At 39.1% G+C, this 17,251-nt stretch overlaps 1 protein-coding gene across 3 annotated transcripts in view; it reads right to left on the bottom strand.

The window, feature by feature from the left end:
* Positions 1-17,251, bottom strand: part of TTC21B (tetratricopeptide repeat domain 21B) — a 94,692-nt gene that overhangs the window by 19,100 nt on the left and 58,341 nt on the right. For all 3 annotated transcript variants that reach the window (XM_018064040.1, XM_018064033.1, XM_018064044.1), the window contains 3 exons: positions 7,867-8,017; positions 7,541-7,702; positions 5,270-5,465 (listed from right to left, as the gene is read on the bottom strand). In XM_018064040.1, the coding sequence (XP_017919529.1) occupies positions 5,270-5,465; positions 7,541-7,702; positions 7,867-8,017 (509 nt within the window). The remainder of the gene's footprint in view (positions 1-5,269; positions 5,466-7,540; positions 7,703-7,866; positions 8,018-17,251) is intronic.

The following is a 17,251-nucleotide window of genomic DNA, read 5'->3' on the forward strand; positions in this document are numbered from 1 at the left end:
TTCGGTTAAGTCCTTACTGTTTCTGTTCTTTATTGTGCCCATCTTTGCATGAAATGTTCCCTTGGTATCACTAATCTTTTCGAAGAGATCTCTAGTCTTTTCCATTCTATTGTTTTCCTCTATTTCTTTGCATTGTTCACTTAACGCTCTTTTATCTCTCCCTGCTATTTTTTGGAACTCTGCATTCAGATGGGTACATCTTTTCCTGTTTCCTTTGCCTTTTGCTCCTCTTCTTTTCTCAGCTATTTATAAGGCCTCCTCAGACAACCATTTTGCCTTGTTGCATTTCTTTTTCTTGGGGATGGTTTTGGTTACCACCTCCTGTACAATGTTATGAACCTCCATAGTTCTTCAGACACTCTGTTAAAGTTCCAATGTGTAATTTGTTCTAATTAAAGAGTGACAGAAAAGGTTTTATTTGAATGCCAAATATAACCAATTTGGTAAGGATTTTGAAGACATGTGGGATATTATTAATTCCTGAACTGTACCCTTATCCCAGGTGGGCTGGATAGGAAAGTATAATAAATAAAGACTTAATATGTATTTGTCTGTCAAATCCTAGGACAGTTCACAAAAAGAAGGGTCCTGAAAAAAATGCCCAGATCTATTCACATACTAAAAATATCCCACACTACACATTTAAAGTAAGCTCCCTGATTTAAAATTTACATACCTTGAGTTTAATTAGAATTAATCAATTCCTCACAGCTTGATCACTCCTGAGTGAACTGAAGAATGGTGTTTAATACTGCGCACCTGCATTCCAACCCCTGCACTGGACCCATGATACCTTTTCTGGTGCAGACATCCTAAGATGTTCTCTCAGGATATCTGTACCACCTTCTCTCTGTGTGTCACTCTAAAGTGCAACAACTTTATAGCACAAAAGGTGCTATAGCTCTGTTATAAATGATGTGCCGTTATAGTTCAAGATGAGGGAAAGAAACGAAGTGGACCATTTCAGCTTGGGTTTAATGCATCTTCCACTGTTCCTCCCATGTCTTCCTGTCATATCCCTGTTTTTCAATCAATCTGAATGCCACACAGGGCTGTGGATGTACCCTATGCTTCACGGCCTCCCTGCCTTTGTTCACATTTTCCCCTTAACTTAGAATATACTTCTTCCATCTCTGCCTGTGAAAATGCAGTTTATCCTGGTTTTTCTTATATCATAACGTCCTCCACAGAAAAGATCTCTCAGCTCTCCTTATACTGTCCCCTACAGCACTTTTATTTGCAACTTTAGAACAGACTGGAACAGATTTTGCTTTACATTACAGTCAGTATGCTTGTCTCTTCTTTGGTAGGTTATGAGAAACTTGAAGACAGGAACTATATGTGGCTTCTCTTTGTGAGTCTATGCTTAGCACCCACTGGTTACTCAATGAATATTCATTATATTTAATATATAGAGCCTAAGAGTTAAAAGGGGAAAATGCAAGATAAAATTCACTTATGAAACTTCATACATCAGTCTTTGGACACTGTGGTCAGCAAGCAGATCTGAGGACAGAATATTATTAACCACACATGTTAGAATGACAAAACATGGGGCAATCTCACCAAAACAAAACAAAAAAACTGGCACAGTCTTTCTAGGAAACAGCTGTGATGTCACTTAGTGCTTTTAGCGTTCTCTCTTAAGCCTCACAGTTCAAAACCACCTTACATGACAGAACGTTACTTCACAACATTCAGGAGCTATGACACCTTACTTGAAATGGTGCTTCATCGTGTTCTTACAGATTGTCTTAGATATAGGGCAGTCCTATTTCTGGATCAGCTGCTGTCATCCATCTGCTCCCGCACAGTCAATTCTACTGAGCACAACCCCTGAAAACACTATTTCAATGCCAGCAGAAGCCCAGCGTGAAGATGGAACTGTGTAGCTGCTGCCTTGCTGTTTTGTTCCCAGGAGGGCTGACGGTGGTGGTCAAGTGCCACCAAGGATACCTGCACCCAAGTACCAGCAGGAGCTGTAGGTGTTCCAAAGCCCTCCAGGGTCCTGAGAGGCAGGGGAAGGGGTCAGCATAGGGTTTTGGTTTATTGTTGTCACTGGGATCTTTGAACCAGAAGAAAATACAGCAAAATTCTGTATATCCTCTGCTGCTGCTGCTGCTAAGTCGCTTCAGTCGTGTCCGACTCTGTGCAACCCGATAGATGGCCCAAATTATTAGTCTTTCATGGTGGAAGAACATAACTAGTGTATACTCAGAATTAGCTATTACCAACTGTCGATGGAGCTGTTGTTTAGTCACTAAGTTGTGTACGACTCTTTGTGACCCCATGGACTATAGCCCACCAGGCTCCTCTGTCCATGAGATTTCCCAGGCAAGAATACGGGAGTGGGTTGCCATTTCCTTCTCCAGGGCATCTTCCTGAACTAGGGATCGAACCCATGTCTTCTGCATTGGCAAGTGGATTATCTACCACTGAGACACCAGGGAAGCCCATTGATGGAGTGGGTACCTAGGATTCTTTCCTTAATAACAAGTAATTGGAGAGTAGAGCACTGTATGAGAGAAGGGAAAATAGATGGCCCAGAGGGTAACAAGGGTGGTGGATTTGAATGGGGTGAAAAAAGTCTTTGATCTAACAATAAAAATTCATTATTGTTAAATATTATTATTACTGCCGCAGGGGGTGATAACAGTCTTGCCAAAGAGCAGTATTATTATTTGCATGACTGAATTACAAGTTGTCAGTACTGATCTCACTTAGTCCTTCAGTTCAGTTCAGTTCAGTCACTCAGTCGTGTCCGACTCTCCGCGACCCCATGAATCGCAGCACGCCAGGCCTCCCTGTTCATCACCATCTCTCGGAGTTCACTCAGACTCATGTCCATTGAGTCCGTGACTGGAAAAATTTCAGGTTCACATAAGTGAAAAGGTGATATCAAGGCACTCAGGTAATCATTTTCACTTAGTAGGTTAACCTAGGCTATACCTATAACATAGACGATAAAACCATTCCCTTGAGAATTAATTTTGGCCCTCCTGTAGAATTTCCCTTCTCTAGAAACTCACCATTGTAATAGAAATAAATATAACAACAAATCTGAATACAGATTTCCAAAGAATAGCAAGGAGAGATAAGAAAGCCTTTCTTCAGTGATCAATGCAAAAAAAAAGAGGAAAACAATAGAATGGGAAACACTAGAGATCTCTTCAAGAAAATTAGATATTCCAAGGGAACTTTTCATGCAAAGATGAGCACAATAAAGGACAGAAATGGTATGGACCTAACAGAAGAAGAAGATATTAAGAAAAGGTGGCAAGAATACACAGAAGAACTGTACAAAAAAGATCTTCATGATCCAGATAGTCACGATGGTGTGATCACTCACCTAGAGCCAGACGTCCTCAATATGAAGTCAAGTGGACCTTAGAAAGCATCAGTACGAACAAAGTGAGTGGAGGTGATGGAATTCCAGTAGGGCTATTTCAAATCCTGAAAGATGATGCTGTGAAAGTGTTGCACTCAATGTGCTAGCAAATTTGGAAAACTCAGCAGTGGCCACAGGACTGGAAAAGGTCCGTTTTCATTCCAATCCCAAAGAAAGGCAATGCCAAAGAATGCTCAAACTACTGCACAATTGCACTCATCTCATACGCTAGTAAAGTAATGTTCAAAATTCTCCAAGCCAGGCTTCAGCAATACGTGAACGTTGAACTTCCAGATGTTCAAGCTAGATTTAGAAAAGGCAGAGGAACCAGAGATCAAGTTGCCAACATCCGCTGGATCATCAAAAAGGCAAGAGAGTTCCAGAAAAACATCTGCTTTATTGACTATGCCAAAGCCTTTGACTATGTGGATCACAACAAACTATGGAAAATTCTGAAAGAGATGTGAATACCAGACCACCTGACCTGCCTCCTGAGAAACCTATATGCAGGTCAAGAAGCAACAGTTAGAACTGGACCTGGAACAACAGACTGGTTCCATTCAGGAAAGGAGTATGTGAAGGCTGCTATTGTCACCCTGCTTATTTAACTTCTACACAGAGTACATCATGAGAAATGCTGGACTGGATGAAGCACAAGCTGGAATCAAGATTGCCAGGAGAAATATCAATAACCTCAGATATGCAGATGACATGACCCTTATGGCAGAAAGTGAAGAAGAACTAAAGAGCCTCTTGATGAAAGTGAAAGAGGAGAGTGAAAAAGTTGGCTTAAAACTCAACATTAAGAAAACTAAGATCATGGGATCTGGTCCCATCACTTCATGGCAAATAGATGGGGAAACAGTGGCTGACTTTACTTTGGGGGGCTCCAAAATCACTGCAGATGGTGACTGCAGCCATGAAATTAAAAGATTCTTGCTCCTTGGAAGAAAAGTTATGACCAACCTAGACAGCATATTACAAAGCAAAGACATTACTTTGCCAACAAAGGTCTGTCTAGTTAAAGCTACGGCTTTTCCAGTAGTCATGTATGGATGTGAGAGTTGGACTAGAAAGAAAGCTGAGCACTGAAGAATTGATGCTTTTGAACTGTGGTGTTGGAGAAGACTCTTGAGAATCCCTTGGATAGCAAGGAGATCCAACCAGTCCATCCTAAAGGAAATCAGTCCTTAATATTCATTGGAAGGACTGAGGTTAAAGCTGAAACTCTAATACTTTGGCCACCTGATGTGAAGAACTAACCCATTTGAAAAGACCCGGATGCTGGGAAAGACTGAGGGTGGGAGGAAAAGGGGATGACAGAGGATGAGATGGCTGGATGACATCACTGACTCAATGGACGTGAGTCTGAGTAAACTCCGGGAGTTGGTGATGTACAGGGAGGCCTGGTGTGCTGCAGTCCATGGGGTCACAAAGAGCTGGACATGACTGAGCAACTGAACTGATAACAACACATAAGCATGTAACAATGCCTCCTCTGAAAACAAAGGTGCCTGATGGAAAATCATACCAAACTGTATACCTAATTTTTAATAATTGTAAATAATGAAGTCAATCTTCAGAAAATAAACAACTAATTAAAAACACGTATTTCTACACCACCAAGGAAAGGTACTGGTGGAGTAAATGGTAAAGAATCTGCCTGCAGTGTGGAAGACCTGGGTTTGATCCCTGGGTTCGGAAGATTTCCCTGGAGGAGGGCATGGCAACCCACTGCAGTGTTCTTGACTGGAGAATTCCCACGGACGGAGGAGCCTGGCAGGCTACAGTTCATGGGGTTGCAAAGAGTTGGACTCAACTGTGTGACTAAGCACAGCAAGGAAAGGTAACACGTGAAGTTGAAAAAGAAAATCCACTAACCTCAGATGCTGCTATTTCGGTGAAGGTATTCAATGCCTGCTCCACGTTAGATTTCTGTTTGGTGGCCATTAGGCAGTAGTTTTCCATTATGCGAAGCTGTACTTGACCCTGAACAGTCTGAGGTTTTAGTTCTTTAAGGAGCTTTTCTGCTGTTCTCACTGCTAACTGCACAGACTCTTGCTTCTCCGTTGAATTACTGTATACAATTAAAAATGAATTTGTTAATATCTATTGCTCATGAAACAAAATTCATTGAGATTAGAATGAGCTTGAGGGTACACTGGTTTCTACTTTTCTCACCAATTTAAAACTAATCCTGTTGAAGAATGTCACTTATTCTTTTCTAATATAAATTAAAGCACAGTTAGTTTTAAAAAACAAACAAACATAGATTCAATCAAACATCATTAGACATTTATTCACTTTAAATTGAAAATAAAAACTGGATACTATCCACTGTGGTAAGTGTATTCATTTCACTAATACAAAACTGAATTCAGGATAAGTAGAATCATCCAATTATCAAATAGCATATTTGCTCAGAAAATGAAAAAAAAAGACTATAAAATATTGCAAATCAACTGTACTTCAATTTAAAAAAATTAATTTTTAAAAAGGAGGGAGCAGAAAGTAATTATGTTAAAGTTCTGACTGTGTGCCAAGCACTGTATTACTTCATTCAATCAATGTTGAATTCATTTTATATATGAGAAAACCAAGGCTCCAACAGAGAAAGTATTAATAATTTTCCAAAGGTCACATATCTACATTAAACCTAGGATTTGAATCTAAGGTTGCCAGACATATAAAGTATACTTAATTTTCCTCTCCCTGTTGCCTATTAGACTTTTAAGAAAAGAAATTCTGTATTTGTCAAAAGGTCGTACATTTTAAGTGCAATAACAATTTGGCAATAGCAATTTTCTTATATATTGACCCACACCTGAATATAATGTATTAGTACATCAATTAACAAAAGGAAATCAAATTCGCAAAGCCTAATAACCCCTGAAGCCACTGATTTTCTCAGGCTTTTACCTTCTCTAAAACATTTCACACTGTTGGTAACCTTCTCCCAAGCTCCTCTTCTTTGTTTTTTGTTAGGATTACAGGCTTCCTTCTCTTTCCACCAAAGTCTTTGTCCTTTCCTTACCTCTCTTCCTCCTTCAATCCTCTTGAGTGTCAGTACACCCCAAATTTAATTCTTAGACTTCCATTACTGCATTCTACTTGAAAACAGGTCATTCATGGGGTCTTAACTACCCACTCAGCACTGGTCCCCCAAATCTATCTCCAGCTGTGACTTCCCTTTTGAGTTCTATATTCTGAGTTTGGTGTGTTCAGCCCATGGCTGAAGATTTCCATGCGGACGGCCTTTAGTTGCATAACAACAGTAGGATACTTTAACCTTTCTAAAACAAACAAACAAAAATAAAAATGCCTCTCCCTTCCTGTAAATCCTTCAGTGGGCCTCTGTAATCCAAGCCTTCAAAGTTGTCACTGACACATCTCAGCAACTGGGTCCTGTTTTCTCCCACTCCTCTATGCAGCTTCCCCTGACTGCTATGATTTCTATGAATTCCTCCAATACTTAACATCAATTTAACCCATTTTTGTTTTATTGGGAGATTGAATGGTTACAGATACTGTCTTGCCTACCAGGTCAATCACATGTTCCTGGAGGCAGAAACTGTCTCTTCTAATCCCTTTACATCATTATGCTCCCCTCCCTGCCTTCCCCGATTCTGAGGAAAGGACAAGCAACAAACACACACCGACAGAAATATAACCACTGACCAGTGGTGCACAAGGCTAGCAGCAGGTGCGCTGAGGCCAGGTAGGATTCAACCTAAAGCCTGCCTCCACCGTATTCTAACTCCATCACACTAGACAGGTTAACTTGGAGCTTTTTCACAATGTTGTAATAGGGATTAAATATTAATAAGACAGTACATTAAGAAAGTATAGAGCACAGGGTTTGGGAGATAGCTATCATGTTAGGAAGATACTGTTATGTGGACAGTTTTTTCCTAATTAATCAGACTACAATTCATCCCATTTTTCACAGAACATCTATTCTGATTTAGGAAACTTTCTATAAGCATTTCATACTTGTTTCAGAGAAGAGTTATTCCAGCTGATTTATTCACTAAACTTTCATTAGTGCTGTCCTGGAATTTAGTTCTCCTTTATAAAATACCCTTGCTTATTTGCCCCTAAGAAGTGTTTTGTTTCGGTTTTTTTTAAGTTATCTTGTCAACTACTACTCACCCTGGATCTGCATCCAGATTTTCAAATACTTCACCTCCAACAGTTTCATTATCTGGATTCAAACAGATTTCTATCATATTATAAAGGGCATTTTGGCCCCAGTCACTGTCTTTCCGAGCTTTATTAAAATGTCGAAGGGCATCATTTGGTTCTCCAGTATACCTTGTTATATGTTAAAAAAAAAAAAAAGAATTACTTATCTCAATCACTACAAAGTTTAAATCATTTATACTTTATTTAGCAAATAAAACTATCACTTTAAAATGCAGAAAATGTAATTCAATGAGAAAACCCATTATATAGAGTTTATTTGCTAATAAATTTACCAAAGATATAATCCTTTACAGTACTGAAATCCTGGCTCCAGTTTTGCTCTGGAGTTACGTTTCTCAGCCATTAAGAAAAATCGTGGAACATCTTCAAGTTTTCCACATCTTCTTAAGAAATCAATTAAACGAGATAACGTCATATAATTATCTAGAAACAAAGAACATTTTGGTTATGGACAACATTTTACAGCTTTTGTTTTGATGGTTGAAATCTTGCTTTATTAAAGTATAGTTTGCTTCAAATGAAGTGCAATTTAAATATAAACAAAAGAATTGCCTTAGGGGTAATAAGTCCCTAAAGAGACTTGTATGGACAGTGGATGATTTCTCAAACAATAAAGGTGGGATTGGTCTGGTCACAGTGAGAGAATGTTCATTATAGGCAAATCTATAAAATGCTTATTTGTTGTGATTTACTTTTCAGTCATTATTCCTGGGACCAAAACCTTCTAGAAAGAAACAGCCTCTGCACAATCTAAACTCTTACAAGTACAATTCAGGAGGGTCAATTTGATTGCACAGGACAAGTCTGTCTCTGAGATATGCTTTCTGACTTCTGAGGTGGTGCTAGTGGTAAAGAATCTGCCTGTCAATGCAGGAGAAGTACAGATGTGGGTTCCATCCCTGGGTCAGGAAGATACCCTGGAGAAGGGCATCGCAACCCACTTCAGTAGTCTTGCCTGGAGAATCCCATGGACAGTGGAGCCTGGTTAGGTTATAATCCATAGGGTTGCATAGAGTTGGACATGAATGAAGTGACTTAACAGGCAGGCAGCTAGGAAGCAGGTGAGAACATCTTGAAGATAACGTTTAGGGTGGGCAATTAGGAATTTTACTTCAGACATGCCTTAATGTGTATATGTACCTGAAACACTAGATACCCACTTGCCATATTACAACCTTAAGATATTAATCCCAGTATTTTAATCCTATTTTATCTTCTTCTAAGGAAAAAGAGTTAGTTATTTAGTCTTGGGTATAATTTTCTGGCAGGCTCTGTCAGAAATTAAATCTATTCAGTCCTTTCTAATTACTAAAATACTAAATTTTGAGAGTCATTTTAATACCTGTTTTTTAAGATTATAAAAATAATGCATGGACAATTCAGAAAATTTGGAAAACTATAGAAAAGTATAAAGGGGAAAAATAATCCTTCATATTCCCACCAACTAGAGATTATCACATTTTGGTACATTTCCTATATTTATGAGTGGAAATCAATTTATAAATATTTAAATGCAAACAAATATGTTGCTTACATATATAAAAGTTAGAGTCACGTTCGGGACTCTGATTTTGACTCAACACTGTATAGTAAACATTTCCCAATTGTCATAACAAGGTCTTCAAAAACATTTTAGTCACTGCATTCTTGTCCATCACACTGATGCTCACACTTCATTTCTGTATAGTTATGTTTTTTAGGTATTGGATCTTATAAGTGCACAGGATGCATGGTAGGGGATTTATAAAATTCCTTATTTATATAAGCTATTCTGATCACTTTGATGGGGCTTCCCTGATAGCTCAGTTGGTAAAGAATCCACCTGCAATGCAAGAGACCCTGGTTTGATTCCTGGGTCGGGGAGTTCCGCTAAAGAAGGGATAGGCTACCTTATCCAGTATTCTTGGGCTTCCCTTGTGGCCCAGCTGGTAAAGAATCTGCCCGCAATGTGGGAGACCTGGGTTCGATCCCTGGGTTGGGAAGATCCCCTGGAGAAGGGCAAAGCTACTCACTCCAGTATTCTAGCCTAGAGAATTCCATGGATTATACCAATGGAGTTACGGAATTCCTAGAATTAAAGCGCACACATACAAATAAAAACTTTTAAAAGCAATTTATCCTGATTCTGTTTTCTAAGGAAAGAGAACATGTCATATAATCCAGTGCTTCCACTTCTGGGTATATACCCCCAAGAACTGAAAGCAGCGACCTAATGAAATATTTGTACACCAGTGTTCACAGCAGCCAAAAGGTGGAAACAACCCAAATATCCATCAGTGGATGCATGGATAAATAAGACATGGTATATATATGTAAAGGCATATTATTTCACCTTAAAAAGGAAGGAAATTCTGATGTTCCACACACAATATAGATAACCCTTAAAAACACTGAATTAAAGTGAAATAAGCCAAAAAAAAAAAGAACAAGTACTGTATGATTCCATTTATAAAAGGTATCTAGAGGAATCAAATTCATAGAGGCAAAAAGCAGATGGTGATTGTCAGGGCCTGCGGGAAATGGGGAGTTAGGGTATAGAATTTCAGTTTGAAATGAAGAAAAAGTTCTCAAGATGGATCATGGTGATGGTTACACAAAAATGTCAAAGTACTTAATGCCACTGAACCACACACAGAAGAATGGCTAAAATGGCAAATTTTATGTTATGTATGTTTTAACAAATATAAAAAAATCATGAAAAAAACAGCCCTCTGTGGGCTTTGTATCTACTCTTTTATATGATGTCAAAACAATCCAGGTTACAATATAACCATTTGTCTTTTAAAAAGTTTTACTGACACATAGTTGATTGGTATGTGAATTTCTTCGTACAGAAAGTGATTCAGTTATACAAATATATACTTTTATTAATATTCTTTTCCATTATGGTTAATCACAGGATACTGAATATACAGTTTTGTGCTATACAGTAGACCCTTGTTGTTTATCCATTCCAAATGTAATAGCTTACATCTGTTAACCCCAACCTCCCACTACATCCTCCCCTGAACTCTCTTCCCCATGGCAACCACAGCTCTTCTCTACGTCCATGAGTCTGGTTTGTAGATAGGTTCATTTGTCATATTTTAGATTTCACATGTAAGTGGTATCGTATGCTATTCGTCTTTCTCTTTCTGACTTACTTCACCTATTGTGATAATCCCTAATCCATGTTGCTGCAAACGGCATGATTTCATTCTGTTTTCATGGCTGAGTAATATTCCACTGTATATATGTACTACTATTTCTTTATCCATTCCTCTGTTGATGGATGTTTAGGTTGTTTCCATGTCTTGGCTATTATGAATAGTGCTGCTGTGAACAGAAGGGTGCACGTTTAGATTATACAGTGTGTCTGGATAGATACACAGGAGTGGGACTGCTGAATCAAACGGTATTTCTATTTTTAGTTTTCTCAGGAACTTCCATTATTGTTTTCTACAGTGGCTGTACCTACTTACATTCCCACCAACAACAATGTAGGAGGGTCCCCTTTTCTCCATATCTTCTCCGGCATTTGTTACTTGTAGAGTTTTTAATAATAGCTATTCTGACCGGTGTATGGTGGTATTTCATTGCAGCTTGATTTGCAATTCTCTAATTAGCTATGTTGAGTATCTTTTCATGTGCCTATTGTCCCTTTATATTTCTTTGGAGAAATGTCAGATTAGGTCTTCTGCCCATTTTAAAGTGGGTTTTTTTTTTTTTTTTTTAGCTGTTGAGTTGTATGAGCTGTTTGTATAGTTTGCAAACTAAGCCCTTGTTGGCTGCATCGTTTGTAAACATTTTCTCCCATTCTTTGAATCTTTTCATTTTGTTTATGGTTTCCTTTGCTGTGCAGAAGCTTTCCTCTTTAAAGAACTAGCTCTTGGTTTTATTGATATTTTCTATTGCTTTAAATCTCTATTTATTTCCTATTTGATCTTTATTATTTCCTTCCTTCTGCTGACTTTAGGTTTTATTAGTTCTTCTTTTTCTAATTCTTTTAAGTGGCAAATTAGGTTGTTCAAGATTTTTCTTGTTACTGTGAGGAAGGCCTGCATTGCTATAAACTTCCCAAAGCTGAGCACCAAAGAACTGATGCTTCTGAACTGTGGTGTTGGAGAAGACTCTTGAGAGTCCCTGGGACTGCAAGGAAATCTAACCAGTCCATCCTAAAGGAGATCAGTCCTGGGTGTTCTTAGGAAGGAATGATGCTGAAGCTGAAACTCTAATACTTTGGCCACCTCATGTGTAGAGTTGACTCATTGGAAAAGACCCTGATGCTGGGAGGGATTGGGGACAGCAGGAGAAGGGGACGACAGAGGATGAGATGGCTGGATGGCATCATCGACTCGATGGATATGAGTTTGGGTGAACTCCGGGAGTTGGTGATGGACAGTGAGGCCTGGCGTGCTGCGATTCATGGGGCCGCAAAGAGTGGGACACGACTGAGCGACTGGACTGAAGAATTGCTTTTGCTGCATCTCATAGATTTTTGTATGGCTGTGTTTTCACTGTCATTTGCCCCAAGGTATTTGTAATTTCCTCTTTGTTTTACTGTTTATTCATTCATTTTTTTTAGTAGTATGTTCTTTAGTTTCCATGGAATAATTTTTTTCTCATTTCTTTTTCTGTTGTTGATTTCTAGTTTCATGCCACTGTGGTCAGAAAAGATGCTTAGGATTATTTCTATACTTACAAAATTCACTGAGGCCCATTTGTGCCCTCTGAAGGAGATCAACCCTGGGATTTCTTTGGAAGGAATGATGCTAAAGCTGAAACTCCAGTACTTTGGCCACCTCATGCGAAGAGTTGACTCATTGGAAGAGACTTTGATGCTGGGAGGGATTGGGGGCAGGAGGAGAGGGGGATAACCGAGGATGAGATGGCTGGATGGCATCACTGACCTGATGGACACAAGTCTGAGTGAACTCTGGGAGTTGGTGATGGACAGGGAGGCCTGGCGTGCTGTGATTCATGGGGTCGCAAAGAGTCGGACATGACTGAGCGACTGAACTGAACTGAACTGATGTGGTCAATCCTAGAGAACATTCCAGGTGCATGTAAAGAATGTGTACTCTGGTGTTTTTGGGGGGGGAATGGGGGATTTAATGACCTGAACATATCAATTAAGTCTTAACTGTACTATTGTATCACTTGGGATCTCTGTTGCCTTATTCATTTCCTGTCTAGAAGATCTGTCCATTGATTTAAGTGAGGTGTAAAAGTCTCCTGTTGTATTCCTGTCGATTTCTCCTTTTATGTCTGTTAGTATTGTCTTAGACATTTGGGTGCTCCTATATTAAGTGCATATATGTTGCTGCTGCTGCTGTTCAGTCACTAAGTTGTGTGTGACTCTCTGCTACCCCATGGACTGCGGCATGCCAGGCTCTTCTGTCCTCCAGGATCTCCCAGTTTGCTCAAACTCATGTCCATTGAGTTGGTGATGCTATTTAACCATCTCATCCTCTGCCACCCCCTTCTCCTTTTGCCTTCAATCTTTCCCAGCATCAGGGTCTTTTCCAATGAGTGGGCTCTTCACATCAAGTGGTCAAAGGATTGGAGCTTCAGGATCTGTCCTTCCAATGAATATTCAGGGTCGACTTCCTCTCGGATTGACTGGTTTGATCTCCTTGCTGTCCAAGGGACTCTCAAGAGTCTTCTCCAGCACCATAGTTCAAAAGGATCAATTCTTTGGCACTCAGCCTTCTTTATGGTCCACCCCTCACATTCGTACATGACTACTGGCAAAACAATAGCTTTGACTGTACGGCCCTTTGTCAGCAAAGTGATGTCTTTTCCTTTTAATACACTGTCTGGGCTTGTCATGGCTTTCGTTCCAAGGAGGAAGTGTCTTTTAATTTCATGGCTGCAGTCCCTGTCTGCAGTGATTTTGGAGTCCAAGAAAAGAAAATCTGTCACTGCTTCCACCTTTTCTGCTTCTATTTGTCATGAAGTGATGGGACTGGATGCCATGATCTTAGTTTTTTGAATGCTGAGTTTTAAGCCATGTTTCACTCTCCTCTTTCGCCGTCATCAAGAAGCTCCTTAGTTCCGCCTCACTTTCTGCCATTAGGGTGTCACCATGTGCATATCTGAGGTTGTTGATATTCTCCCAGCATTCTTGACTCCAACTTGTGATTCATCTAGCCCACCATTTCACATATGTAGTGTGCATAGAAGTTAAATAAGCAGAGTGACAATGTACAGCCTTGACATACTCCTTTCCACCAATTTTGAACCAGTTCACTGTTACATGTCCAGTTCTGTTGCTTCTTAACCCACATACAGGTTTCTCAGGAGGCAGGTAAGGTGATGAGGTATTCCCCTCTCTTTAAGAATTTTCCACAGTTTGTTGTGACTCACACAGTCAAAGGCTTTAGCATAGTCAAATGAGTCAGATGTTTTTCTGCAAATCTTGCTTTCTCCATGATCCAGTGAATGTTGGTGCTCTGATCTCTGGTTCCTCTGCCTTTTCTAAATCCAACTTGTACATCTGGAAATTCTCGGCTCACATACTGCTAAAGCCTAGCTTGAAGGATTTTGAGCAAAATCTTGCTAGCATGTGAAATTAGTGCAACTGCACGGTAGTTTGAACATTCTTTGGCATTACCCTTCTTTGGGAGTGGAATGAAAACTGACATTTTCCAGTCCTGTGACCACTGCTGAATTATCCAAATTTGCTGATCTATTGAGTGCAGCACTTTAACATCATCATCTTTGGGGATTTGAAATAGCTTAGCTGGAATTCCATCACTTCCACTAGCTTTGGTCATAGTAATGCCTCCTAAGGCCCACTTGGCTTCACACTCTAGGATGTCTGGCTCTAGGTGTGAGTGACCACACCATTATGGCTATTTGGTCCATTAAGACCTTCCTTGTATAGTTCTGTGCATTCTTGCCACCTCTTCTAAATCGCTTCTATTTCTGTCAGGTCCTTACTGCTTCTGTCCTTTTTCATTCTCATCTTTGCATGAAATATTCCCTTGATATTTCCAATTTTCTTGAAGAGATCTCTAGTCTCTCCTGTTCTATTGTTTTCCACTATTTCTTTGCAATGTTTACTTAAGAAGGCCTTATCTCTCCCTGCTATTCTCCGGAACTCTGAATTCAGTTGGATGTATCTTTCTCTTTCTTCCTTGCCTTTTGCTTCTCTTCTCTCCTCAGTGATTTGAAAAGCCTCCTTAGACAACTATTTTGCCCTGTTGCATTTCTTTTTCTTTGGGATGGTTTTGGTCACTGCCTCCTCCTCAGTGTTATGAACCTCTGTCCACAGCTCTTCAGGTATTCTGTCTACCAGATCTACTCCCTTGAATCTATTTGTAACTTTCACTGTGTAATCATAAAGAATTTGATTTAGGTCATACCTGCATGGTCTGATGGTTTTCCCTACTGTCTTCAATTTGAACCTAAATTTCACAATGAGGAGCTGATGATCTGAGCCACAGTCAACTCCAGGTCTTATTTTTGCTGACTGTATAGAACTTCTCCATCTTTGGCTACAAAGAATATAATCAATCTGATTTCAGTATTGACCATGTGGTGATGTCCATGTGTAGAGGCATCTTTTGGTTTGTTGGAAAACAGCATTTGCTATGACCAGTGTGTTCTCTTGACAAAACTGTTAGCCTTCGTCCTGCTCCATTTCATACTCCAAGGCCAAACTTGCCAGTTGTTCAGTTCTCTCTTGATTTCTACTTTGCATTCCAATCCCCTATGCATATATGTAGACAAGTGTAAAATCTTGTATTGATTCTTTTGTCATTATATAGTGTCCTCCTCTAACTTTCTTTAGGAACTCTGCTCAATATCCCCTAATAACCTAAATGGGAAAAGAATTTGAAAAAAGAGTAAATATGTGTATAACTCAATCAGTGAATTTCTCCTTTTAAAGTCTATTTTGTCTGACATGAGCAATGCTACCCCCAATTTCTTCTCATTTCCAGGAAAAATGTTTTCCATCCCTTCACTTTCAATCTTTGTGTGTCCTTTGACCTAAAGTGGGTCTCTTGTAGGCAGCATATTGTAGACTCTTGGGTTTTCCTTCTTCTTCCTTAATCCACTTTGCTACTCTCTCTCTTTCGATTGGAGCACTTAGTCCATTGACATTTAAGGCAATTATTGACGGATAACTCACTGCTGCCATTTTAACCTTACTTTCCCATTGATTTTATATTTCTGCTTTATCCCTTTTTCTGTTTGTTTTCTTTTGTGGTTTGATGATTTTCTCTTGTATTATACTTATGTTCTCTTCTTCTTGGTTTCTGTGAATCTTCTGTTATGTTTTTGATTTGTGGTTATCCTGTTTTTCAAGTATGTTAATCACATCCTATACCTACTTGCCTTAGACTGGTAGTCATATAGGCTCAAACACATTTGAAGATATGAAAAAAATAATCTACTTTTTCTTACTCTCCTCATACACATTTTATAATTTTGATGTCCTCTTTTACATTTTTTACTGTTCATTGTGGTTATCTTTAGTTTCACTGAAAATTTTTTTTTAATGTTTTTTTAAGCCATGTCCTGGCTTACTAGGATGATTTGCTTTCTAACTGTGATTTTCTCTTTCCTATATATTCTTTCTTCTTTCCTATTCAGAGAAGAACTCTTGATATTTCCTCTAGGATTTAGTAATGCTGTTTTAGTTTCTGCTTGTCTAAGAAATTCTTTTTTGTAGATGAAAATAAAGCTATTCTTTTTAAAAAAATGTTTATTTTATACTGGAGTATAGTCAGGTATACAGTGAAGTGACTCAGTTATACATAGGCACTTATTCATTCTTTTTCACATTCTTTTCCTGGTTAGGCTATTAGATAATATTGAGCAGAGTTCCCTGTACTACACTGTCAGTCTGTCTCAGTTATCTATTTTAAGTATAGTGAAAGTGAAGTCGCTCAGTCGTGTCCAACTCTTTGCGGCCCCATGGACACCAGGCTCCTCCGTCCATGGGATTTTCTAGGCAAGAGTACTGGAGTGGGTTGCCGTTTCCTTCTATATTCTAAGTATAGTAGTGTGTATATATCAATCCTAAACTCCCAACTTATCCTTTCTCCTTGACCTTTCCCCTTTGGTAACCATAAGTTTGATTTCTGTGAGTCTGTTCCTGTTTCGTAAATAAGTTCATTTGTATATTTAGATTCAGCACGTGATATATATTTGTCTTTGTCTGACTTACTTCACTTAGTAGGATAGTCTCCAGGTCCATCCATGTTACTGCAAATGGCATCATTTCACTCTTTTTAATGGCTGAGTCATATTCCACTGTACATATGTACTACATCTTGTTTATCCATTCATCTATCAGTGAAGATCTCGGTTGTTTCCAGGTTTTCCCTATTGTAGACAGTGTTACAGTGTATCCTTTCAAACCAGGACTTTGTCTGGATATATGCCCAGGAGTGGGATTACTGGCTCGTATATATGATAGCTCTACTTTTAGCTTTGAAGAACCCTCCATACTGTTCTCCATAGTGGCTGTACCAATGCATGCTGCCTTCAGCAGGGTAGTAGGGTTTCCTTTCCTCCACATTCTCTCCAGTGTTTACTGTTTGTAGACTTTTTGATGATGGCCATTCTGAGTGGTGTCAGGTGATATCTTACTGTAATTTAGATTTGCACTTCTCTGATAATTAGCAGTATTGAGCATCTTTTCCTGTGTCTCTTGGTCATCTG

The sequence above is a fragment of the Capra hircus genome, chromosome 2 (assembly GCF_001704415.2).
Source record: "Capra hircus breed San Clemente chromosome 2, ASM170441v1, whole genome shotgun sequence".
Taxonomy (NCBI): domain Eukaryota; kingdom Metazoa; phylum Chordata; class Mammalia; order Artiodactyla; family Bovidae; genus Capra; species Capra hircus.